We start from the raw sequence: 26,453 nt of genomic DNA on the forward strand, positions 1-26,453 counted from the left end.
ATATCTTATTTAAGTACACAATTTTAACTTTATTATTATAATAAAATCAAAGTGACAGAAGTTTCTAAAAAGCTAGAATTTATTTTTTAGTTAATTTTTTCTTCTTTTGAATTTTTGTTTGAGATATAGATTATATTTTAATTATCAAATATGTGTTAGATTAAAGCTTTGAGTGGCATATTTTATATTAAATCAATCAAATCTGGTAAGTAAATTTAGTTTTATGTGTGGTTTAAGTTGTTTTTTCTTTTAAATTGATGGTTAGTAAGAGATATTGTCTATATATGATTTATCTTTGAAGACTTGCCTCAATTGTTCAAATAGTAAAAAGAGATTACTAATAAATTATTGACAAAACACACTTCAATATAAGTGAGGAGACCTGATGCTCTAATTTTTATAATGTATATGAAAGTATAAATGACATGCATACTTATGGAAATTGAGTAAAAGTGTATGAATTTAACTATTAATATGTTTGGAAATGTTTGTTTTATATTGCTATTAATTGAGAAAACGTAGATTGAATAAGGATGTGAATAACTTTATAAGAACATGTTTATTTTGGTTTGTTTGAGTTGTTTTCAACGTGATGTTATTGTTCAAATAAGACTTAAGTGATGTTCAATCATTGTACTTATCATCTTAAATCGTTTAATTAACTCAAGCATTGACTTAAAACAAAAGAGATATTGATATAATTCTTTGAATTATATTAAGTATTAATTTATAGTAGAACTTTTTTTTTCAAGATTTACAATCTTATTTAATTATATTACGTTTGAGTATATGTAAATTAATTTGTATTTGTATATAAAATAATAAAACTAGTATATAATGTTATAATACGTTGTTAGGGTTTAATTTGACTATTTTACCTTTACATGTTAATTGCTATCAAAATCAATACATCAACAAGTTTTATTATAAACTTTGGTAGAAAAAACAAAGAGTTTCATATTAATTATTACATTTTGATTCTAATTATATTCATGTGTGTTTTGGAAAACTTTGAATCTTAAAAAGTAATTGTATATTTTTATATAAAAAATTTCAGGATGAATATATATATATATATATATATATATATATATATATATATATATATATATATATATATATATATATATATATATATATATATAGTTTTATAATAGTGTCTACTGTATATATGGGTGAGACATTACAATAAATAAACATGATTTTAAAATAAAAGTAAAAGCGCATCTCTTAATCTTCAATTTTATTGTAATAATAATAAACAAATAATAATATAATTATAATAATATCTAACAATAAGTTTTTATTGCCGCCATTAATTTTATAAATATTGTTATCATTATTCCATATTTACTCATTATATTTGTTTTCAGATTGGACGTTCTTAACACCCACTCAGACAGAAAATCGGTCTATATAAAAAATTGTTTATTGAAAATATAAAATTAAAAAAAAAAATGTTTTGAATTTTAGTTGAATATGAATTTAAGTTAATTTTTACATCAATTTTTTTTACTGAAAATCAAATTTAAAGTAAATGTAGGATTAAATTAATTATACGTTTTTTAAAAGTATTACCATATTACCGTCATCTTCAATGCTGAAATCCTAAATCTAAATTAGTTTTTTTATTTAAAACACGAATTTTACTGAAAGCTTTTATTAAAAACATTAATGCCACATAATAAGGGTCTTAAATTTATAACAGGATAAAATTTACTTAATTATAATAATTAAATCATATTAAAATATTTGTAGAAGGAACATTGAAACTTATTTAATTTTTTTATTTTCTCCATCTCCTATACAAAATATGGCTACCTTTGGAAAATGATTTCCCTTATGATAAGATCAATTTGATTTTAGAGTATGTAGGTCACAATGTCAGTAGAATGCATGTTGGGTGGGACTGACCTTAGTACTTTGAGGAACCATGTCATCAGGATTGGAGCCATCAAGAAACCTATTCTGCAACAACATCGTTTATTGATTTTCATCCAAATAAAATATGGTTAGAATGTAGATATATCCATCATGGACAGATTCATGAGTCATCCAGACAGAGCCCATCAAGTCGTACTTGATAAGGATTATTTTGAGAGGATGAATGGGGTCCAACATATATCTTAAGAACAGTGAAAGTAGCCCTCAATTATTTGAATGTGATGAGTATATTATATTCCAGAATATTATAACTGTATTGTAGGTTGAGTGTGTTTTTGGGGATTGGCATATAAATGAGAATCTAACAATACAGTTGTTTTATTAATTGTGATGAACTCTAGCACTGTGAGGGTGTCAGTGATGGGATTTATGGGTTGCAGGTATTAATAGAAACCATCTGACCTCAGCTAAAGTTATTCTCATATTGACATTTATGGCATCTGCAGGTACACCAATGAAAATATAACTTACTATAAAATAAATACATATTTAAAAATCTATACCTAGTATTAAGGCCTTCTATTTGTGTAAATAAATAAATTATTGGATCCATAAAGAGATAAATTTGATAAAATTCCCTACAACTGAAAGGTTTACAACTAAAACTTATTCTGTGGTTTTAAGATGTAGGAAGTATGAAGTAAATGTGTGCAGTGAACAGAAACAAAACAGTGCTAAACTATATTCATTCTCAATCTGGTGATGAATTTACAAATGTATACTGTTTCTCCACCCTCTTCAAGTGGGAAAAATGACAAGCAGATGAAAGGAAACACAATATTGACAGCTTAAAAAGAGAGAAAAGATGGGGAGAAGTTACTGAAAGGTTAAAGCCCTAAAACTAACACGTCAAAAAATACTCCAGAGAAAGATGATATTTAGTATCTTTCTCTTGAAGTAACATCGTTTAGAAAGAAATGGGAGGAGGGAAAAAACCAAAACAATTATGGAAAAAAAAGAAGGAAGATCGTGGACCCTTAAATAGATAACAACCCTATGTATGATCAGCTTTAAAAGAAATTAACTTATTGGCTTTGCAAGTCAGATGTAAATAAGAGTCTATTGATGAAGGGTGAGATAGCTGCAAGCAATGCCTTTGGACACTCTTCATGGGGTAAATGGCCACATCCAGATATGGCAACCAATCTCTGCACGTATAATGGTAAGAAAAGCATTAGAAATTTTAATCATGTGCGATAAAATGGAGTAGGAAATTTTCGTGGAACGGAATTGAATACAAGTATCAAACCTAGTTTTCTTGCGGTCCATTTTATATTTCTGATTTTCACTCTTAATACATAGAGTATTCTCAAGTTTTGCAGAAAATTTATAACAAGATGGTATACTTACAGAATTTACAAGTTTTGAGGCCATAGCTTGACATGATTTCAAAGAAACAAGGGAATCCTCAGAACCTGCAATGACTAACACTGGAATGTCTCCTACAGCTTGTAATAATGATTCTGCGTTTTTAGTTGAAAGGATGGTTTCGGATGACAATTTACCAATCTCATGAAGTGCCTCGTCCCATCCTTCTACAAATAGTGGAGCCTAAACAAAAAAAAAAGTTACATATAAGACTAGTTAATACGTTTCTGAATCTAGAAAAAATGCTCATAGAAAAATATAAAGAAGCACAGGAAAAAAGGATAATGTCAACAAGTAGCAGACTATACTGTAATATCATGTTAAGATGCTCAATAAAAATTGATTCCAAAACATCCAGTCATGTTACCTCAGAAAAAATGAAGCTCACAATACTGAGCAGTTCTTATTTATATCATGCAAATAAAGCTTAAGGGATACAGGCATACCTTGTAGAGGGTCAAAACTTCTTGTGTCATTTTGGTAGGATCATACCAAGCACGCCGATTCACCACTTGAGTGATTTCTGTTCTTAGTAGAGGGCGAACCAAATGCTTCTTTCCAAGTGAGGTATGCAGAAGAATTCTTGCAAAGGATGGAACCACTTCCCTGGACAAGCTGACATTTAGCAATACAACCCCTTTCACATCAACCTGAATGGACACAAAACAGATCAAAACTCAAAGACAGTGAATTGCGAATTATGCACATCAATTATTGCAAATCGACAATGGTTAATTAATACATGTATTGACGAAGACTCAATATGTATGTGATTGCACATACCATTAGAAAATATAAAGACGGAGCTACCAAAAAAGCACATCATATTGTTGCTGAATTTACAAACCACATAGCGATTTACATTTACACAAACCCTAAGCATCATACTCTGGCCATTCGAAATCACTAAGTTAGGTACTTGCAAAAATCAAGGAAGAAGAAAAACACACATTGAAATAATTCAGTGATGATTTATTTTTTTGTGCAGTCATAAGGGCCAGCAATCCTCCATCATCATGCCCAATTAACACCACTGAAGAAAATCCAATCTCCGAACAGAATGATAAAAGCAGGTCAACCTGAAAATATCAAATATTCAGTTACAGACGGAACATGAATTAAAAAATGAAAACTAACAATGGTTACAAAGAAGTTATGGTAGTGAATATAAATTCCAAGCGGAAAAGGGCAACCTAAATTAACAGCTATGCAACTTTCGATTTGGCCTTCGAAATAAGAAATTGACTCCACATAGGAATGGGTAGCCTTTGGATATAATCCGATATACACAACGAGCGTTTCATGTTTAATATAATCAAAACAACGAACAAGAAAATAACAATATTTTTTAAGACAATTTAAATAGATGGAAAATATTAATCACCTGAGTTTCAAGCTTATAAGGATTAGGCAACTCTTTTTCCTCCCAGTCCTCCCTGCGAGGCCTTGAACTTAATCCCCAACCAGGTCTATCGAATGCAGCAACTGAGCAATTACTCTGCCGAGCTAAAGATCCCATCACATGCCTCCAAGAGAAGACTCCTCCACCAAACCCATGAATTAAAACAAGACCTAATTGGCCAACATTCTTTGCATTTTTGTCCATAGATTGAAAATCTAATTTATTAGTTTCATCTTCACAAATACCATCGAGGTGAAAAACGGGGACATCTTCAGAAATAATAGAAGTTATAGGACCATCCAATAGAGGAACATGTAGTGATGGGCCATGGAATTGATTGCTATAGCTCCTGTACAATTGTGGCTGGACATTCGGAGATGTACTTATAAAATGTTTATTAGGTTTTGCCAACCCAGCAGCCATTGCTGAAGTAATGCGGCTAGAATTTGACTCAATACAGGACATTGAAGACAACGAATGTGGAAGTGAACCTGGCAAGCTTAGCTTGTAATGCAGTGTAAGTCCTTGGCATGTAATGAATAAGCTGTCAGAGTTTGCAAGTAATCTGACAAGCAGTTCTTCATCACGAGCAGTCCCAAAAGGTCTTCGCCTTGTTTCATAGTCACTTTTGGGGGTTCTCCCAACAGAAGGAGTGGGAGATCGTGGGACCTTTGGATAGCCAGAGAAAACATTTTTGCACGATAGAACCTGTTTGATTAAACAGAAAGAAATTAGAGCAAAAGCATGCGCACAAACAAAGTAAAATAAAATTGAAAAGTCAGTAATGTAAGTCGTGTTGATTCAATGATTTTTTTTTTGGACAAGACAAGCCTTTATGTAAATACCACAGGTGATTTTGGTTTTATTTCATAGTGAAAATGGATTTTCAAATCGGATTCAATAAAGGTCAGCACAAAAGACAGATGTGAGTTATCAAGATGAATCTCCCCTTATGGTAGAAAAACAAAATAAAAAGGCATATATGGAACTATAACTAAGTTCACAAATTTTCTCTGAAGAAGGTTTTTAGTATCGCAATCGTTTGATTCAAAATAAGTTAAAGACAAAGAAATAACACATGCACTAGCCTATGAAATTAAAGAAACAAAACAATTGAAAGGTATTTTAAGCTTACAGCTTCAGGGTCAACTCGATGAAACAAGAGCTTTCTGCGTGCTCTGCAGCTGGTTCTATAAGCAACCACAGTATGGCCAAGGGCAAACACGACTGATGAAAGAAACAAGACAGGCATTCCCCATGGCTTCTTCAAATGAAGTCTCTGCTTCCTGAAGGAAGCTGAAGCCTCCGCTTCGATATGTGAATTTACAGTGAACACACAAGCTTTGACCGAAAGGAGAACAATCGACAGAAAGGAGCACAGAGTCACAGTTCCAAGGTAAGGACCGTGTGAGAGAGCAGGAGCATCACAAACGGAATAAACACCTGCAAAATCATCAGGAAAAAAAAAAAAAAAAAAAAAAAAACCCAACATGAGAACTACACTACTCAGCATGCACAAATTATATAACCCCATCATATATGCACTCAAAAAAAAAATATATAGAGGAACTTTATCCAAAAGGGAGAAAAAAAAGCGTAACCGCGGAATTTCCGACAAACATAAACTCTATGATTTGAAGCAGAGCAATAATAGTTCAAGTTAATAAAACTAATAAAATTTGAATTAGAACAATATAAACTACATATGATTTAGAACAATTAATGCCTTGAAGACAAAAATATTGCAATGTAATAATTATTATTAATATTCCACGAGTTAGAATGACGCGTACAGAGAATGATAAGCGATCTTATGACCGAAACGAGCGGAATGTCCATCAAGGAACTGTTGAAAGCGTAACGGTGAAAATGCTCCTTGAAGCTGAAACACTTGACACAGGTGAAGTTCGAAATCAAAAAGCACGGCACCAAAACGTCAACCACCGCCACAACCACCGGCAGCGACGTAACCGCCAACGACGCCACCAATGCCACCACGAAGAAAACCGTCCGAACGCACCGCCGAAGCTTCTCGAAGAAGCATTGCCCTCCCTTCGCCATTTCCGCCGGAGAAACACCCAGCCCGTAACGGCCGTAACGACCTCTCCTCCCGGTTAGTTACGATCGTCGCAACAGATTCGTCAGTGAGTCAGTCAGTCAGTTAGAAAGAAAATAACATTAAGATCTAGCGCATGCGGCTCCCTATCTAACGCGAACAACACCACGCTCTCCGCCGGCGCCGGAGCCATTTCCGGCGGCGGGGAAATCGAGGAGAGGAAGTTCAACGTCGCCGGAAATGTTTCCCGACGGCAAAGACGGCGGAGAAGAACGCCATTGACAACGGAGGCTGATGGCTAGGGTTCCGTGGGAACAACGCCCTCTCCGATTTTTCTCCGAACGGTTTCAATGCTCCCTTCTCTTCTCTTCCTTCCTATCTTGTTTTCTCTTCAGTTTCTCTTTCCTCTCTCTCTCTCGCTTCTGCTTTTCTCTTCTCTGTTTATTATTATTTTTTTAATTTATTTATTCATGCTTGTCTTTTCGTTATTTCTGTAGTATTTAAATGTAAGTATGAATATTATGAAATTAAAAAATAGGAATATAAATTGATTTCGTGATAACCGTTTGCATTTGGTGGGTGACCAAGAGTCACTAGATACTGGCAGTGTTGCCAGATCACAAATCCTTCCTTAAATTAATAATAATTAGTTAAATTAATAATAATAATTAGAATATTTTTTATTCAAAAAATATAATTTAATAATTTCAAAAAATCCACGTGGTAACTTGAAATGTATTTTTAGAAAGAATTTTGGCATGATGATGATGAAGGATTTGAAGCATTGATTATGTGTAGTGATGAATAGGGGCGGCGTAACGGTTAGGGTGCAGAATTATTTGGTGCGCACAGAGACAGAGTAAAGAGTTCTCTGTTCATGTTTGGGTTTGTGTTGCGGTGTGGTCGGACCGAGAATTCAAACATTTTGGTCCGGTCACTATCTCCACCGAGGCCCCACACACCACACCTTGTTCCTTTCTTTGCTAACTGCCACCTGTCAAAATCATTTTTCCATTTATTCTTTCTTTATTTCCTTTTTTTATCTTAAAAGCAAAGCCATAATTATATACTTTTTCATTTTTCTAAATTTCCTACTTTTTCTTCTTCTCAAAGCATTGTTTTTCTTTTCACGTTAATCAGATATCTAAAAAATAAAAAAAAAAACGCTTGTATTAATTAGAAGAACATAATATTTACATAAATTTTATTAAAATAAGTTTTAACCATAATTTTAATAGGGTTAAATATGTTTTTAATTTCTTTAAGACGATTTTAGTTTTAGTCGTTCTTTCAAACTAAGGTACAATTTAGTTCTTCAACTTTAGAAAACACTGGTTTTAGTTTTTTTTATCAAATTTTTTTAACTTTATTTGCTGTTTCAAGCACATTTCATTATAACATTTGAATTGTTTACACTGTTTGATACATTTTTGTTCAATATTAACAGACAAACGGGTTAGTTCCTTAGTTTGAAAAAGAAATTAAAACCAAAATCGTCTCAAAATATAGAGACTAAAAATATATTTAATTCATTTTAATATCATATTAAAGAGTTAAATTGTTTAACTCAAATCTCGTAAAATCAGTTTATAAGACGAGGTTAAGATCCTCTACTAACATGTCATCTCCTTTAATGTTGGGGCTTAATATTGATGGGAAATAAGTAGTGAAAAATGATGTGAGAGTAGCATTAGTTTGAAGGTTGAGAAAGGCACATCGCGTTCACATAGATAGACATAGGGTGTAGCAAGTACCAAGATGAGGAGTACAACCTAGTATGGCAATGGGGACATTCAATAAAGTTATTTTTTTCCTTCACCGATAATTAGTTTTAGGTCCATTTACGGAAATAGAACAAAACGGGGCTGTTGCTTTCCCATTTTGGTTGCCCCAAAAAACGTCACGGGTGATTCTTCTTCTTACACTACTATCTTCCCCCCATGTGCTTTCTGATGTTTCACAACACTGCCATCTCCAAAGAATTCACCCCTTTTTTCCACAAACACTGTTCCAGACAGAACGGATTCTCTAACTGTTTTAAATGTCAATGTGACACACAGGAGGCAAACCAAAAGCTGGGATGAGAGTGACATTTATAATTGTTTCCATACTATTTAACTCTTAAATAATACATTCCTACCACTAAATAATTACTGTCACTTTTGCAGAATGCATTTATATGATTTCAGTAAAAAAAATAAAGTATATGATTCAATTATGAAGACTATCTAAACATGCACACAATTTCGGTTTATGGAATCTAACTTAAATATCTTTATATAAATTGTTTTCAAAGTCTAAGTTTAGATCATAATTTAGTCTCAATCTTCTTTATAACATGTAAAAAAATATTTTGATGTTAAAGTCAATATTTGTCTGAATATTTTAACAGTGAATATATAGTGAAAAGGTAGGTAACTATCATTAAATCTGTATTTATAGATTTTTATGATGAGTTTCTCATTAATGTTAACCTAATATAACTCATATACTAATGACCTAACTTAGAGTTAATCTAATAATTTTTTATAGTTAATTTTACTAATGATCTAACTCAGAGTCAACCTAATAATTCTTGATAGTTAATTTTTTTTGTGTGGTTCAACCATTCGGTTTATTAAATTGTTGACAGTTGAGTATGTGATTCATCGGACGGTTATATAATACACTACTTTTTAATTTTGAATCAAATTTTCAACTAACAAGTTTAACTCAAAAGTTACTCACTCTAGCTTGGGAAAAGCAAATCAATATATTATCATGAGAAAATGAACGTTTACTTTCTTGCATGGTGAAAAAACCAAACTTTAGTGATGTGTCGGAACTCTAAACATGTTGTACAAATTCACATATGATATTTGTCGCCCTTGTCTGTTTTTTATACCTTGTTTGTTCACACGAAGATCCAATGAGTAATGACATGCAGTTTTTCGGTTGAAACAAGCAACGACTGAAGAATCTCTTTTCTCCTTTTTCCTATGTGTTCACACAGTAGTTATAAGATGGCAGAATCTTGAGTCACCCTTTTTCTGCTGTGTACTAAAGCCAATGAAAGACTAGTAATTTTGGCCAATTTACCACAATGGAAACAAAATCCGTGACAGATATGAATCCAACCCAAATGCTTGCTTGAAATTTTCATTATAAGTTAATTGAACTATGGATGTATATGAAGTGGAGTCACTTCAGCTATTATGGAGTAAACTTTATCTCAAGCATGCTGCAGTTTGCAGATAAGGAGTGCCATATTCTGAATGGTGTTTCATTTTTTTATTATTGTTCTGATTTGTCGCTTATTAGGTTTTCTTCTTACATTATTGGAGATTAATGATACGTACTTGGATTCTCTTCTGTCATTGATTGTTTTCTATATAGGCCACATTGGACTTTTTCACTGTCAAGATAAAAAATGAACGGTGTTAGCCAAATGGACACTAAAATCCACCATTCCTCTTAATCACACATGACTAAAGTGTAATCAGTGGTCACCTTTTAAAAAGTTGATTCCAAATATTGTTTATACGATAACCAATGCAAATTAGAAAGTTACAATTTTACTTAAACAATACGTCATAATCAGTATCAGTATTTGACAATTATGAAGTCACAGTTTCTTAAACATCCAACAGGTAAAAATATAGAATTTCATAAAATGAAACTATCAACTGCTGTATTTCTTTTCCTCCTCCAATCTCGGATTTTCATTCAAATCTTAGGCATATAAATATATACACATATAATCTAATGATATCGTATATATAGTGATTGTTGATCTGTACTCATCTCTCTTTTAAACGTGGACAACCAAAGTGAGCTGTTTGATATATTTATTTCTAAACTTCAATAGCTCCTGTCATTTATCAACAAAAAATGATTACCTATAACAACTCATTATTAGTATTGTACCGTAGTAACATATCTTATGGATTCCCTTAATATATATATATATATATATATACACAAAACATTCATGTTTTTCCAATTCTGGAATTTGGGCACCCAATAGAATTGTCCATTGATGCACGGTGGTGAAAACACAAGAGAACACCTTGTCTGTTTTTCTTCATACAGAAACAATGATATAACCTTAAACTTTTGCATTTCATATCAACTAATGTCTGTGAGGTATTTTATCAAACATGTAGAAGTCTAGAATGAAGGAAAGTTGTACCTGGAGAACTTTTTCTTGTGTGGTCCATTAATTTGGTTCAGCTTTGCAACCATCAACTGCTATGAAATATCCCCCAGCAGAGCATTTCCCCAAGGCACATCTACCTCTTTGGACTGTTGCATTTTGGACTCAGTATAATGTTCAAATATTCTTCCTAATACACATTCAATAAATAATGTAATTCCAAAACAAGTCCAGCTTTTTCTTGTGCATAGAATACAACAATAATAATGACTGATGCAACTATCTTTCTGGATTGTGTTTGTCATAATACTAAGATTTTTAAGCTTACAAGAATGGAGCATAAATCAATGGCACTCTCTAGAATATAAAGATGAATTCCAAAATTAACTCTTCCAGAAATTCTACACTACCCCACCTAGAGAACCTACTCATCCGGGTTGAAAAATGGGAATTCTAAAAGATGAACATTTTTCTTTTGTTCCCAATTTTCTACCCTTTAGATTCATGCATCATTTGTTCAATAAAAAACCGACTAGGGACAGAAAAAACCCGAAAGAGTTTCTGTAATTTCAGAAAATCTATTAATTGACTACTATAATTTAGTTTATTTAAAATATATTAATTAATTGATGTGATTATTAAATTTATGATTAAATATGTTCGTGATCTTAATTTTAAGAAAAATTTGGAATTATTTCTTTTTTTTAAATTTTGATCTAAATTAGTTCTTTAAACACAATTTATAATAACAATTGAGTTGTTCACTGAGTTTAACATATTTTTTCTTTAATATTAATTGAAAAAATGTTATTGTAATCTCAAATAAAATTAATAAAATTTGTATAAAATGATTAAGTTTATACTGTTTTAAAAATAGAGATTAAATTAATCCAAATTTGCCAGAGAAACTAATTACAATTTTCAGTGACAAAAAATATATTTAACACTTAAATTTAAGTTTATGTAAATATTATAAATGTTAAATAGGTATTTGATTAATTTAAATAATATTTAACATTTTGTTTTATTGTGAATTAAATAAATAAAATATTTTTAAAAATATGCTCAAATAGTTTTCTTTGGGGTGATAAACAAACAAAATTATCATTAATTTAACCATTTCATTAATGTATAAATCTAACAATGCAGTGAACTATTTGTGGAGTGAACTCACGGCTTATGAGGCCCAATATCTGCTTTAGGCTTTGGGCCCCTATCTCTGATGGGCCCGTGTCTCTGATGGGCTGATAGGATTATGAATAGTTTAATTAAGTTTTAAATTTCTTTTAGAGTATATTGAATTAAATTTTATTTTATATATCTAATATTCAATTTTTTATATTTTTAATTAAATATTAGTTTTTTTTTAAGTTAGCTGACATGATTCTGCCATCTTTCTGCTATATTAAGAAATGTAAAATTGTGTCTTAATATTAAAATAATATTGTGGTTAATATAAAACTATAAGAGACTTTTATTATTTATATTAAAAATATATTAAGAAAATAAAAAATATTATAACATGTCCCCTAATTAATAATAATATTAATAATTTAATTAAAAATATATTATATGCTTTAAAATATTTTTTTCTTAAAAAATATTTTTAAAATGAGAAAAAAAATATTTAAATCGTACCCGTTCTCAATTCTTGTATTATTTTCAATTCTTATAATATTGAGTGTAATAGAAATATAAAACTTCATATATTCAATTTAAATTAAGTTCAATTATTGAGTGTGATAGAAATATAAAATTTCATTTAATTCAATTTAAATTAATGATTAAACTTACACAATAATTTAAATTAACAATTAAACTTACACAAAGAGTGAGATGCGATATTGGACTGATATTCACCGTCCAAAATGGGCCCATTTTCCACCGACTTGGGCTGTGTTGAAAGAATATTTGTGGGCATCTACCACACTTCATAAAAAATCTCGACCTATCTTTTTCGAATATGGGTTTCCAAATTAAAAAAAAAAATTACATTTATCAATATCAATTTGAAAAAAAAAATATAACCTAAACAAATCAAGCTTAATATTTTTTTTATTCCATCTCGCTATTTTAAATTTCTAACATTTTTTAAAAATATGATTTATTATGTAAAATTAATATTTATAAAGCTAGGGCACGGCCTATAATTCAGGTGACGTGTCATTTGTTTTCATTTTAGATTACTATTTCACACTATTTTTTTATTATTATTTTTTTAAAATTATGAATTACGGATCAACCTCCCTTCCTTTTAACCAGTGAGACTGGGTTAAAAATATTAATAATAAAAAAAAATAACAGTTTAAAAAATTATAGAATATATAAAGTCAAAAGGTATGATGTTGAACGGAAAAGAATACGAGTGGCAGTGGGCCATTTGAATAGTGGGTCAGTCCCACATGTGATTCGGACTTTGTTTTCTATTTGGACAAAAAGCCCAATTTGCTATCAGTACATAGTGTAAAAAAATTGTACATTTTTTATATATATTTTTTTTTATTTTATAATTAGGGATGGTCAGATCGAGCACGAATAGTGTCTACCAGCAATTCAACCCGCTGGATAAAATTCTACCTGCTACCTGACTCATGATTCGCCGGATACCCATTTAAAAAATAGCCGCGGATATTTTAAAATCCACGATATATGCAAAAAATAAAAAAAAATATTTTATATATTTTAAAATAAAATTTAAATAAAATTACAAAACATATATATATATATATATATATATATATATATATATATATATATAATATTTCTTAAATTAAATATAAATTAAAATTTAATTTTAATTAAATTTAACCTAATAAAATATAAATTAATTTAATTTTTAATTAAATTTAATTAAAAATATATATAAACTATTTTTTTATTATTTTTTCATGTAACGGGTATCCGCAGGTCGGGTAGTATACTACCCGTACCTGATCCGTTTAGAAGCATATATTAAAATACACGCTATCCGTTACCCACAGATAATAAATATTCGCAGGTAGTAACTACCGTAGTGAATTTTATCAATGAATACATGTGTTCGCGGATTTTTTGCCATCTCTATTTATAATGGGTATTTTGGGAAATATTGATTTCAAAATGAAAAGAGTGAATTTTTATGGGATACTGTGGAGCATAATTATTTTTATACGGAGGATATCCATTTCAAGTGAAAGGGTGAAAAGATGACAAAACGTTTCTAAAAACTATTACTAGAATTTTATATGTTTTTCTTTTCATACAAGATTAAATGATTTTATTTTTAAATTAGTTTTTTAATGTGACATTAGCATATATAGATAAAATTGCAATGTTTTGGCATTTTATTTAAACATTTTCCGTAAGGATGTTGTGAACGCTAAGCGTACAAGTTAATCGTTAATTTTGTAAGGATGTGAGAATTTTTTGAAACTCAACAACGCAATTAAAACCTGCACGGAATTCATATTCTTTGACTTTGACCACTCCATATTTTCAAACATATTAAATTGTGTACACATTGGTATTAATGCCATTTTTATTAAACACTTATTTTCAAGAAAAAGTATTTAAAAATATAAATCATTGTAGAAATATCAAATGCATAAAGTATTATTCATAATAACGATAATGTTAAATCAATTTAAAGTATTATTTATGTTGGAATGGGTAATTTTTTTACAATTTTGTTTTTAAAAAGTGTTTCAGAATGTATTGTACGACAAATTTTTGAAGGACATGACACCACTAGGTCGATCATTTAAGCCGACCATTCAGACCACTCATACCAATCATCTTCAAGGTTGAACTTCTTTGTGTTGAGTTCCTTTAGGCCATCCAGTATAGTGAGATTATCAAATGTAATCACCCATTAAGTCCTTAATACAAATTCAGGTGTGATTGGATTGTTATTAGGCTAATGAAAAGTAAAAATCCATCACAAGCTACCATAAATAAAGATTTTAGGTATGACTTCAAATATCATGTACAAAATGTGCATTACTTCTCTTGCTAACCGAATAGTCATATACTGATTTAAGAATAGAAGTGTCTCTTGTTAGAGTGTAAACAAAATCTCACATCAGATAAAAGAAGAGTGGGTCTTTCATAATGGTACCAAAATTAAATCCGTGAAAGTTTGACCCAAGATTTAAAACTTAAAAAATAAATAAATATAGTTATTTTAATAAAATACTATTATTTTTTTTAATTCATTAAAGGACATTTTAATTAACATTTAAGTCAAACAAAATAAAAACTCAAAATATTTACTTATTATTCAAAAGATTAATGTAATTAGATAAATTTAGGAATTAAAAAATATATTTAACTTAATTTTTATACACAATCTCACTATTTTTCTTTTTAATTCTGAAATTTAATATCTTGAAAATTATCTTAATTTTGACTATGTCTCAAATTCGAAAAAATTATAGGTTTTAAACACCGAACAATCAGTGATGAAGTTTTAGTAATAATTATCACATTTTATCACAGATTAAACAATATTATAAAAAAAATTACGAAATAAGCAAAAATAATATCTCTCTGACAAGATGCAGCATTCCTTTCTGTTATTCTTTCTTGCACTTAAAAAGGTACACAGATTCTTAATGTTAAATTTGACACTGTAGCATAGTACGTGTTTGTTCATGAACATTGTTTGGTCTTACTCCTAGCGTCGCGGAAGAACGAAGAATGAAAAGACCAAACACACACCAACCTTAAACTTCATACAAGAATAGAAACGTGTTTCGACGACAAATACTGAGAAAAAAAAGAGACCAAATTGTATTGTAATTGTAGCTGTTGTGTTGTAGTTTTCGAATAAAATGAGAAGCATGCAAATAATTTCATAAATGTGTCATATTCAAAGAAGGTCCAAAAATCCACCGTTGGTTTGGTGAATGAAAGTTTGCGTTTGAATAATTAAATTTTTTAGAGCAATTATTGTTTTATGAGAATTTGCCACAACTTGGACATAGTTGCGGTGCAAAGCAGAGCACTTTTTGTTTGTTTAGTAGTCATAGATTTCGATGAACCGTGAGTTATGACACTGGTTCACGTTCCAAGCTTTTGAATCGCACATGTTACTTTCAACATCTAGAAACATTGTGGATGTGAAAAATATCTTAGGGTAATTTCGTCATCCACAAAACAAAGGTTAAATTTTTAGGTAAGAGATATTTTAACATTCATCTTTTTTAATATTTTAACACAACATATATATGATTTTTTATTTGTTTCGGTTTATGATATTGAAGTCCAATATTTAATATTAGCAATAAATATGACACTGGTTTATGTGTGTTGAACTTTGCTATAAATAGTATCAGAGTTTATGGTTCAGGTATGGTGATCGGACGAGTATGATCTTTCATGATAAGGCAAAGTCTTGACAAATAGTCGGTAGCCGATAGTCAGATAAATTATGAAAGATGGAGAACAATAAATGTTCCGTGTTTGACCATTGATTGTGAAAGAGAAGTGGTGACTATTCTGTATTTCAGGATAAGAAAAGACTTCCGCTGTAGGGGAGGTAGAGGTGGAGAACCATAGTCTTTTATTTGAGAGAAGGATATTAAGTACAAACAAAGTCTCATGTCAAATAAAATAAGAAATAAACATGAGTTTATATTAAATAGATATGTCTATTGATAAGATATCTTTTAAAATAATACCAAATACAAATTCGGCGAACTTACTCGACAATATCCTATTTATTTTTAACATTAATTACTTCTTTTAAAATTTAATATTAATAAACAATTCGATCTTCTCATTATTAAACACTAATATTATCTATTTATTGTTATATTGAAATATTCTAAATTTAATGATATAATGACACGCATATTATCACAATGTTATAAAAAAATTATCTAATATATCATTTTCCAAATTTTTAAACCCTAGTTCTGTTTAATATTCTTTTTTTTTTCAATTCTTTGACCATTTCATTTTCTGTTTAATATATATTTTTTCAATTGTTTGACCATTTCATTTTCACTCGCGGAGTTCATTCTTTGGTAGTTCTTGCCACCACATTTAAATTTTTCGTTTTAATTATTATTTTATTTTATAACCCATCTACCTTGTTATAAATATAGATAAATACATTGTTTATACAAATTATATGATTGATATAACTCAAAGGATTGAAAAAGTTATTAATTTTTTTTGGAAGATGAAAATACGAAGCTTTATTCAATACTATACACTCACAAGACCCTCCATATGGAAAATAAACTAGTGTAAGTTATTACGGTTAAAGTGTTCTTATTGTAAATAATGATGCATTTCATTTTCCTTATTATTATTATTATTATTATTAATACTCTAACAGTTTTTTTTTTATAAGTCGTTGCTTAACTATTTTCATTTTAAGGACATAGTTTTAATTTAATTTTTTAATCATTGTTTTTAAATTAGTACTAGTGAACGAGTATTTCGAATGATTAATTAATTCTTTATCATTGAACATTAATTACTAATCCAATATTTTATTTATTTTCATTAGATTTTACCCGTACAAGAAAGTGGTATTCAGTTTATCATACATCCATTTATTAGGGCATTTACAATATATTTTATTTGACTTTAAACAATTAAAATTTTTAATTTAATATCGAGATTTTATAAGAATTAACATTTTTCTGAATAAATATTTAAATTTCATATTTATAATTAAAAATATTTAATCATCAAAAACAATATATATTTATTTATTTTAAAATCTTATTATTTTTACATATATTTAATTCTTAATTTCTGACTCATCTAAAAGAGGGGATTTCGATTGACTTAGAAACCCTGGTTACATTCTTACCTAATGTGGTATTTTTGTTTATAATTTTTTGTCGTCGTCTTCAACCCTTGAAGGGTTTTGATTGCTACTGTGAGCTATAAAGGTAAGATATTTGCTTTTCCTTCTTCTCCCTTTTTTGAACACGATATTCTCTCCTATCTGCACCCAACTTCATCCACCAACCCACCTTATCTTTCTCTTCTTCTTCTTCATTACCGATTCCCTCTCGCTTGAATTACCAGATTCCATTGCTAGTTCTTCAAGAGGGAGAGAGAATCACACTCGCATCAATGGCCGCCTTTGTTCAAACCGGGGGCCTTCTCTCTCTCCCCACCAACCCCAAATCCAGGGCTTCTCTTTCCCGTCATCTGAACCCTTCTCACGGCCTCAAAAACCGTTTTATCTCTCTGAACCCCAAACCCATCTCCGCCCCTTCTCTCTCCGCCGCCAAATTTCAACCCCTCGGTTCCAAGCCCAAAAATTTATTCATCTGCCGAGCCGAGGCGGCCGCCGCCGCAGATGGGTCGGCCCAGCCCGCCTTCGGAGAGGCCGAGGCTGAGAAGCCGAAACTCTTGGGCATCGAGATCAGCACCTTGAAGAAAATCATCCCTCTGGGTATGATGTTCTTTTGCATCCTTTTTAATTACACGATTCTCAGAGACACCAAGGATGTCCTTGTTGTCACTGCTAGAGGGAGCAGTGCAGAGATTATTCCGTTTCTAAAAACTTGGGTGAACCTTCCCATGGCTGTTGGATTTATGTTGTTGTACACCAAGTTGGCCAATGTTTTGTCAAAGCAAGCTCTTTTCTATTCCGTTATTCTTCCCTTCATTGCTTTTTTTGGGGCTTTTGGGTTTGTACTGTACCCTCTCAGCAACTATATTCACCCCGAGGCGTTTGCGGATAAGCTTCTCAACATCCTCGGACCAAGGTTCCTTGGCCCCCTTGCGATTATGAGAATTTGGAGTTTCTGTTTGTTCTATGTCATGGCTGAGTTGTGGGGGAGTGTCGTCATTTCCGTGCTCTTTTGGGGATTTGCTAATCAGGTAATTGATTCTGTTTTGTTAGCTGACTTTTGGTTTGATTCTTTGGTGATGTGTGACGATGTCCGGTTATGATTTTTTTATCCTGCTGTTATAAGCATGCGTGACATGATATGACATCTTGATTGTCTTTGTTGGATTTCCTGTTATATGTTCTTGAGCGTATTCCATGTAGTTCTTGATCCTGGGTGGATGGAATTTAGATATGGTTAATTTATTCGTGATCATCATGATTAGGTATTCACTTGTTTCACTTCTCATCCGTGTTTATTTTCTTCAGATTTGTATGTCTGGTTTATTGACTTGGCGTTATAGTGTACATCTGTTGATCGTTGAGAGCTGGATGGAAACATGGTTATGTTTATTCTATTTTAAGGATGAGTCATTGTTTAACATTCTGCCACATGCATTTTCCATCCTTTATTAAGTTGTGTGTTTGGAACTCTAGATACCGGTTGCCGCTCCATGTGGAAGATACGGTAAATTTGTTTATAATTTCGTATAACTAAAATGTTAATGAATGTAATGGTGGAATTAGTTCCTGATTGATTTGACGTTCAGAATCTCGGATCGACGTTTTGAATTTGAAAAATGAGAACTATTCAAAGTAACTTCAGCTTGGACATGCATGACCATGGATCCGTGTTTAACTTGATCAGTGCGAAACCAACATGCACTTAAACTCAATTGTATCTTCTGAAGTCTGTCTCTGTTTCTCTATTTTTATTATGTTGAATGTATTGCCTTGTTTAGCTGAATCGAAAGCATTTGTCAGATGACTTGGTCAGTGGATGTTTGTTAATGTGTCGTTTCTTTGCAATTTAGCATATTTTACTCATCCAGTTCTTCTATTTTTGGACGATGGGATTTTTCAACAATCTTTCATATTCAGATGGGTGTAGGACTGAGAAGTCCATATGCTTTTATTAAAACAGCAATGATGGTTGTTAGATTCTTTCTTCATTTGGGATGCCATGCATAAACTCTTAACCCAATTAGCATGCTATCATGTGATGGCATGGCAGGGTTAAATGTTGAGTACTTGAATACAATTCTTTCTTCTCCAATTTTATTTTACCAAAATGATAAAGTGAATCTATTATTTAAGTTATAATGAATTAAAACAGACAGGTTTACATGGTTTATGCATTTCTTCTTCTTGACAAATCTAATAGAAGTGTTTTTTTCTTCTTCTGCAGATAACTACTGTTGAGGAAGCAAAACGATTCTACCCATTGTTTGGACTCGGGGCCAATGTAGCCCTTATTTTCTCTGGGAGGACTGTGAAATACTTTTCTAACCTGAGGCAGAATTTGGGTCCTGGAGTTGATGGTTGGGCCATCTCTCTAAAAGCAATGATGAGTATAGTTGTGGGTATGGGTTTCGCAATCTGTTTCCTGTACTGGTGGGTGAATAACTATGTTCCTCTTCCTACACGTAGCAAGAAGAAGAAGGTAATTTGTTGTTTCGTTTTTGCTACCTATAGCTTTTAATAGATTTTTATATTTGAAAGAAAATAATTTTTAACATAATACTTAAATGAGGCATCATTTCTGACTTTCTCTTTGATTGGTGTACATCTTCACCTTTGTTCTTTGGTTTTTAATTTTGTTGATACAAATGAACATTCTGGCTTCTTGATTCAAGTTTTCTGGTATTTGAAGTAAAATAACCAACAATTTTACCTTATTATGGAATTTTACAGGAGAAGCCAAAAATGGGTACAATGGAGAGTTTGAAGTTCTTGGTGTCTTCCAAGTACATCAGAGATCTTGCTACTTTAGTGGTTGCTTATGGAATCAGCATCAATCTTGTTGAGGTTACTTGGAAGTCTAAGCTCAAAGCTCAAGTAACGAACCCAAACATTTCCTTTGTATTATTTTTTATTTTATAACTGGCTATTTCACATTGTACCCTTTTTTCTTACAAACTTGTATGAACTGCAGTTTCCTAGCCCCAACGAGTACTCTTCTTTTATGGGCGACTTCTCAACTGCAACTGGAATTGCCACATTCACAATGATGCTTGTGAGCCAATTTATATTTGACAAATATGGATGGGGAGTTGCTGCCACAATCACTCCTACGGTCCTGCTTTTGACAGGAGTTGGTTTCTTTTCTCTTTTATTGTTCGGTGGCCCACTTGCACCTGGTCTTGCACAGTTTGGAATGACTCCACTTCTAGCAGCTGTATATGTAGGTGCTTTGCAGAACATATTTAGCAAGAGTGCCAAGTACAGTTTGTTTGATCCCTGCAAAGAAATGGCCTACATTCCATTGGATGAGGATACCAAGGTTTGATTGTTATACGTTTCTTTCTCCATCATATTTGCACTAAATTGATGATTTGAAAGTTTCAAAGATCTTTAACTGTGCCATGTTCTTTTAAACTGTTATTACAATTCTTGTTGCCATATCTACTTCTACTGAATTTGCTGTGCATTCCTCACTGCAGGTTAAAGGCAAGGCAGCCATTGATGTTGTGTGCAACCCGTTGGGGAAGTCTGGAGGTGCCCTTATTCAGCAATTTATGATCTTAACTTTTGGGTCACTCGCAAATTCAACCCCATACCTAGGAGGAGTGCTTCTGCTGATTGTTTCAGCCTGGCTAGCAGCAGCCAAATCGTTGGACACCCAGTTTACTGCATTGCGTAAAGAGGAAGAACTGGAGAAAGAGATGGAAAGAGCAGCCGCCGTTAAGATACCCGTGGTGGCTGAGAATGACGGTGGAAATGGTTCTCTTGCAACTGGTGCACCCTTAGATCCAGCCTCAGGTGACTCCTCAAGTAGTCCATCCGAAGCCTCCTCTCCTCGCAACATTTGAAAAATGTGCTTCCTTCTGTGAAAATTGTCCCACAGAATTGAGCAACAAGTAGAGCTCATTTGAGAGCAGTGTTAGGTGAAACTATTTGTTGTAGGTTTATATATAAGTCTCTTATAGAATAAGCTTGTTAGCTACTTTCTCAAGTCACATAAATTTTTTGTCCTCTTAGATCAGATGAATTTCTTCACTTGTTATCATGGTTTACTGTTTAGTGAACCGCATTTGTTTTGCTATGAAAGATAGAAGTTCGTTTCAGTGTTATGTAATCTGTATTTCTCTTGTATTTCTCTTTCTTGTATTCCCTTCATTGTGTTTTTGTTGATAAGGATTAATGACTTAGTGTGGGCTTGGTTTTGGGCTTCACGAGTTGTTTGCAGCCCACCAATGATCATGCCGACTGATAACAATTTGTCTTGGAAAAGTAAACAATAAACCCTACCTGTTCCAAAAGGTTGAGGTATAAGTATATTATGGCCTTTAGGCTATAGTCATTAAAACAAAAATGTTCAATATCAGTTTTGGTGTTGTCCTTATCAAACTTTTGATATGTGCAATCTTAAACAAGAAACTTAATTTTATTGATTTTGTAGATTGTCTAATCCTAAAACAATTAGAATCGTTCAATCAGAAATCTTCTTTACAAGACCTCAAGAAATATATTTTTTTACCTTTTCTGATGGTTAATGAAGATAGGAAAGTAACATGAAGGTGTAGGAACATAAACTCCAATTTAGTATTACTCAAAAATAGAGTTTAAGTGAACCAGATCAAACAACAATTAATACAAGGGGACCGATTTAGCATTGCCTACAGTTTCACGTGTCTGCTTCAAAACTGACAAGAATGATCACAAGCTAGCCTTACTCTGTGGTGCCATACTTACTTTGGATTCTTTTTTGTTTTTTTCCTCTTCTATTTCACTTTTAACATCATATTTCCGTTTTTACTCTTTCATTTATTAATCTCTTAGGTAGTTGTGTCCATATTAAGGGTCAGTGAAAAAAGAAAATCTGTTAGTAGCATCAAAGATTGATTACAGTTCGAATTCGTTAGCACCTAAGTAGTTAAATACTGCATTAAAAAGTTGATGTACAGTTTTGTCAAATGACTATAGTATTATATAATCTTTCTTCTGTGGGAGATATACACATTATGCCTAAATGAGTTGGATTTAAATGGGCTATATTTCTTCCCTTGTTCCATATAGGTTATATTTAAGTTTTACATTGGTTAAATTATAGTTAGCTTGGTTTATTTTCTTTAAAGAAAGATGTACTCAAAAATGTACTTTTCTGTAACGGTTATGTATAAATTCTTGGTTCTTAACCTGGTAGTAGTTTGACCTTAAAACAAATCCAATTTCTCACCCTTTAATATTTTTTGTTCAGAAAGGGTGATGAGTGTGATTCAATCTCGGCATTTAATATAATCATGACATTATGGACAGTGATGCTATGCTATCTTGCTTGCTGCTACAAGATATTTTTATGACAGAAAGTTACGTTACAATTCTTGGTGCCGAATCATTGATGAATGCTACAACGGATAGATTTTGAACCCTCCAATAATCAATGCCTTATCTTTCTGTGCACTGCAAATGTAATAGTAAGTCTTCATTTTCTTCAAATCAACTAACGTAAACCTGTGATTACAACATTCTAGAAGCAAGTGGTATCAGCAATATTCACATATAAAGCCAGCAAACGAGTTTTTTTGCCTATCCATATAGGATTCTTGGTAGGTATTGTAATTGGACAAAGTCCAAAACTCCTTAGGTACACATGAGATTGAGAGAGAACAAAGTGGTCCGTTTGAAGTGCCTTTCAGCTTCGAGGGCGTTTTAATTAATTTTGTTCTCTACAGAGGAGGATGTGAGCAAAATGCATGCTGTCTGACATAGGAAGAGAATAAAAAGTTGTTTAAGTGGTCCTATAGCCATGCACCTATCTATCTCAGAGGGCCTTATCCATCAATCTTCTTCATTCCTACCTTCTTCTGCTAAGAAAATCTCATTTCCACAACAATGTCAAAAGAATAAAAATCTGATTATTCTGACATACAACGCAACATGCCTGAGACAGCTACTACACCAACCAATTCCTCCTCTAACAGTCTATTCGAGCTTCTCACCGAAATGAAGAAGCAATCTTGTCCAGAATCAGTCACCTTACAAGCAAAATCTCCCTCCCAACACTGCTCCGAATGCTGGTTCGACGATGCATGCATCTTGGACATGGATTACTTCGTGAAGACCCTTTCTGGAATCAAGGCCAAAGGTGTTCGTGCAGACCTTATTGGCTCCATCATCACTCACTATGCCTCCAAATGGCTCCCTGATCTTTCTGCAGGTGCAAATTGTTAGATAGTTCTGTACTATGTCACCACTATTTGTCTATTCTTCTAACTAATATTTACACACAACATTTAAGTTTCACAAGTTACAAGAAAAATACACAACGCTTGTTTAACTGTTACTAAAAGATTAAACAGAGATTAGGATAGTTCAGGAACTCTTCATAATTTCTTTTCTATAGGTGATATGGTCGAAAAGGGTCTCACCCAAATCGAGGAATCACCGGAAAGCGTGACGGCTTCATGGATGAAGAAGAGGTTCTTCGTGGAAACCTTGGTGGGTGTTCTGCCTCCTGAGAAAGATGCAATTCCATGTAACTTTATGCTCAGGCTTCTGAGAACGGCCAACATGGTTGGAGTTGAGGGTAACTACAGGCAAGAGCTTGAGAAGCGTATTTCGTGGCAATTAGACCAGGCTTCGTTGAAGGAGTTGGTGATTCCATCTTTCAGCCACACTTGTGCCACTCTCTTGGATGTTGAACTTGTCATTAGGCTGGTTCAGAGGTTCGTGAGTTTGGACAGTGACGGAGCTAAGAGTGTTGCTTCTTTGGTTAAGGTAGCTAAGTTAGTCGATTCCTACCTTGCCGAGGCTGCTGTGGACTCCAATTTGAGCTTGAACGACTTCGTTACCCTTGCCGCCGCTCTTCCTAGCCATGCAAGAGCAACGGATGATGGCTTGTACCGTGCCATTGATACCTATCTTAAAGTATGCTCCTTTCAATATTTTCAAATCGGTTGAATGCTAGTTCCTAATCAGGGAAACAAAACAAGACTATGAATTAGTAAAAAGAGCCAAATCAGGAAATGGGACAAAGCTAATTAAACGAAAACTGGTGTAATGTAACTGTTTGATTGAAGCAAATCTATGTCTAGGACTAATCTTATATCAACATCCATTTAAAGAGTTAATCTTTGTTAACAAATACTGTTTTATACACAGTTTTAGGAATTAACACAGCGATGAAAGCTAATGATTGTGCAATGGCAGGCACATCCAGCAGTGTCAAAGCAAGAAAGGAAGGGTCTTTGCAGGCTAATTGACAGCAGAAAACTGACCCCAGAGGCATCACTACATGCAGCACAGAACGAACGATTTCCAGTGAGAGCAGTGATTCAGGTGCTGCTTTCTGAGCAAAGCAAACTGTCACGGCACGTGGATTGGAGCGGTTCGTTGGTGAGTGGGACAAGAAGCCCCAGTACGATGGAGTTACCGACACGGTGTCTGTCGAAGCGTGAGGTGAACGCGCAGCAGCACGAGATAAGGAAGCTGAAGGACGACGTGTACAGGTTGCAGAGCCAGTGCAACGCCATGCAGGCTCAGATGGAGAGAATGGTGGAGAAGAAAAAGGGGTTCTTCAAGTGGAAGAAGTTTGCTTTTGGCAAAGCTGAACATGAAAAAATGGCACTTGAGCTTGAAGGGAATGAAATGTACACGCCTGCAGGTCTCAAAACCAGATTGGTCAATGTCAAAGGTAGCAAGAATAACAACAGTCACAAGTGGAGGATATCTATGTCGTGAAACAAGAACACAACTTATTAGTTTGTTATATTATTTTGTTCAGAAGAATAATTCAGTGTTTGATATGTTTGTTCATTGGTGTTTGAAATAATGTAAGATCAGCTTTTTGTCTTTGGAATGATAATACTGAAATGTGATGATTGTAGAATGATAAGTAGAATTTTAGGTTTGTTCTGGCCTATGTTGTTTTTCAAAGATACTTTAGACAACATTTATCTTAGGTTTAATATCTATTTTGGTCCCTCCTTTGGGAGAGTTTGTTCAAAGTGGTCCCTCCTTTTTTCCAAAGTTCACTTAAGTCCTAACTTTCGCAAAAACTGTTCAAAATGGTCCTTTTTGGTAACGGCGTTAAGTTCATTAACGGCAAACCTGCCAAGTGTCTAACATGTATTGATGTGGCATTGTTATGTGTTTTAAAAAAAAAAAATATTGTGACGTGTAAATGTATGTTGTTAGGGTTAAATTAAAAAATGAATTAGGGTTATATTACAAAATTAATTAGGGATTTGCTAAGGTTTTTGTCTTTCTATTTTGTTTTGTGACGTTGGAAACTTCGTACTTTGTCTCTTGCTGTAGTGGAAATGTTTTGTCTATGCATTACTCCTGATAGATCCGTGCTTGTTGCAGGTTTCGTTGTGGGATTTGAGATTTGCATTATTGGGCCCCTTTGGATCTGGGTTTTGAAAGAACGCGTCTTGGTGATTTCATCTGGCGGTTTATGGACTATTGATGTTCTTCTCTAAACATCACCATCAGCGGAAGGTTTAAAGGATGAAAGAAGATCCTTGACGAACCCATATTTTCCCAATCCGCAACGTAAATTTTACCCCAAAGATTTTTCTGATAAAATTTTTCTTACCCAATTTTATCCCAGATTTTCCTAATCCGCAATGCAAATCCCTAATTCATCATCTAATATAACCTTAATTGACTTTTTAATTTAACCCTAATAACATACATTTACCCTAATGGACAGACAACATTAGAGTAAGTGTTAGTGGGTGCGTGTGGTGCTTACCATAAT

At 32.6% G+C, this 26,453-nt stretch overlaps 3 protein-coding genes across 3 annotated transcripts; 2 read left to right on the top strand and 1 right to left on the bottom strand.

The window, feature by feature from the left end:
* Positions 1 to 2,598: 2,598 nt before the first annotated feature.
* LOC106772909 lies at positions 2,599 to 7,196 on the bottom strand. The gene is made up of 7 exons (XM_014659540.2): positions 6,508 to 7,196; positions 5,850 to 6,157; positions 4,697 to 5,422; positions 4,263 to 4,391; positions 3,759 to 3,962; positions 3,295 to 3,495; positions 2,599 to 3,092 (listed from the first exon to the last, which is right to left on the bottom strand). Exons 1-7 carry the CDS (start codon positions 6,773 to 6,775, stop codon positions 2,970 to 2,972), a joined length of 1,959 nt encoding a protein of 652 aa, XP_014515026.1. The 5' UTR covers positions 6,776 to 7,196; the 3' UTR covers positions 2,599 to 2,969.
* A 10,786-nt stretch (positions 7,197 to 17,982) lies between these two features.
* Positions 17,983 to 21,919, top strand: LOC106774228 (plastidic ATP/ADP-transporter). The gene is made up of 5 exons (XM_014661147.2): positions 17,983 to 18,738; positions 19,935 to 20,189; positions 20,441 to 20,584; positions 20,682 to 21,029; positions 21,190 to 21,919. The coding sequence occupies exons 1-5, from the start codon at positions 17,983 to 17,985 to the stop codon at positions 21,556 to 21,558; spliced, it is 1,872 nt and encodes a 623-aa protein (XP_014516633.1). The 3' UTR covers positions 21,559 to 21,919.
* A 1,309-nt stretch (positions 21,920 to 23,228) lies between these two features.
* Positions 23,229 to 25,608, top strand: LOC106772996 (root phototropism protein 3). The gene is made up of 3 exons (XM_014659655.2): positions 23,229 to 23,906; positions 24,093 to 24,616; positions 24,899 to 25,608. Exons 1-3 carry the CDS (start codon positions 23,627 to 23,629, stop codon positions 25,427 to 25,429), a joined length of 1,335 nt encoding a protein of 444 aa, XP_014515141.1. The 5' UTR covers positions 23,229 to 23,626; the 3' UTR covers positions 25,430 to 25,608.
* The last annotated feature ends 845 nt before the right edge of the window (positions 25,609 to 26,453 follow it).

The sequence above is a fragment of the Vigna radiata genome, chromosome 9, assembly GCF_000741045.1.
Source record: "Vigna radiata var. radiata cultivar VC1973A chromosome 9, Vradiata_ver6, whole genome shotgun sequence".
Classification (NCBI taxonomy): Eukaryota; Viridiplantae; Streptophyta; class Magnoliopsida; order Fabales; family Fabaceae; genus Vigna; species Vigna radiata.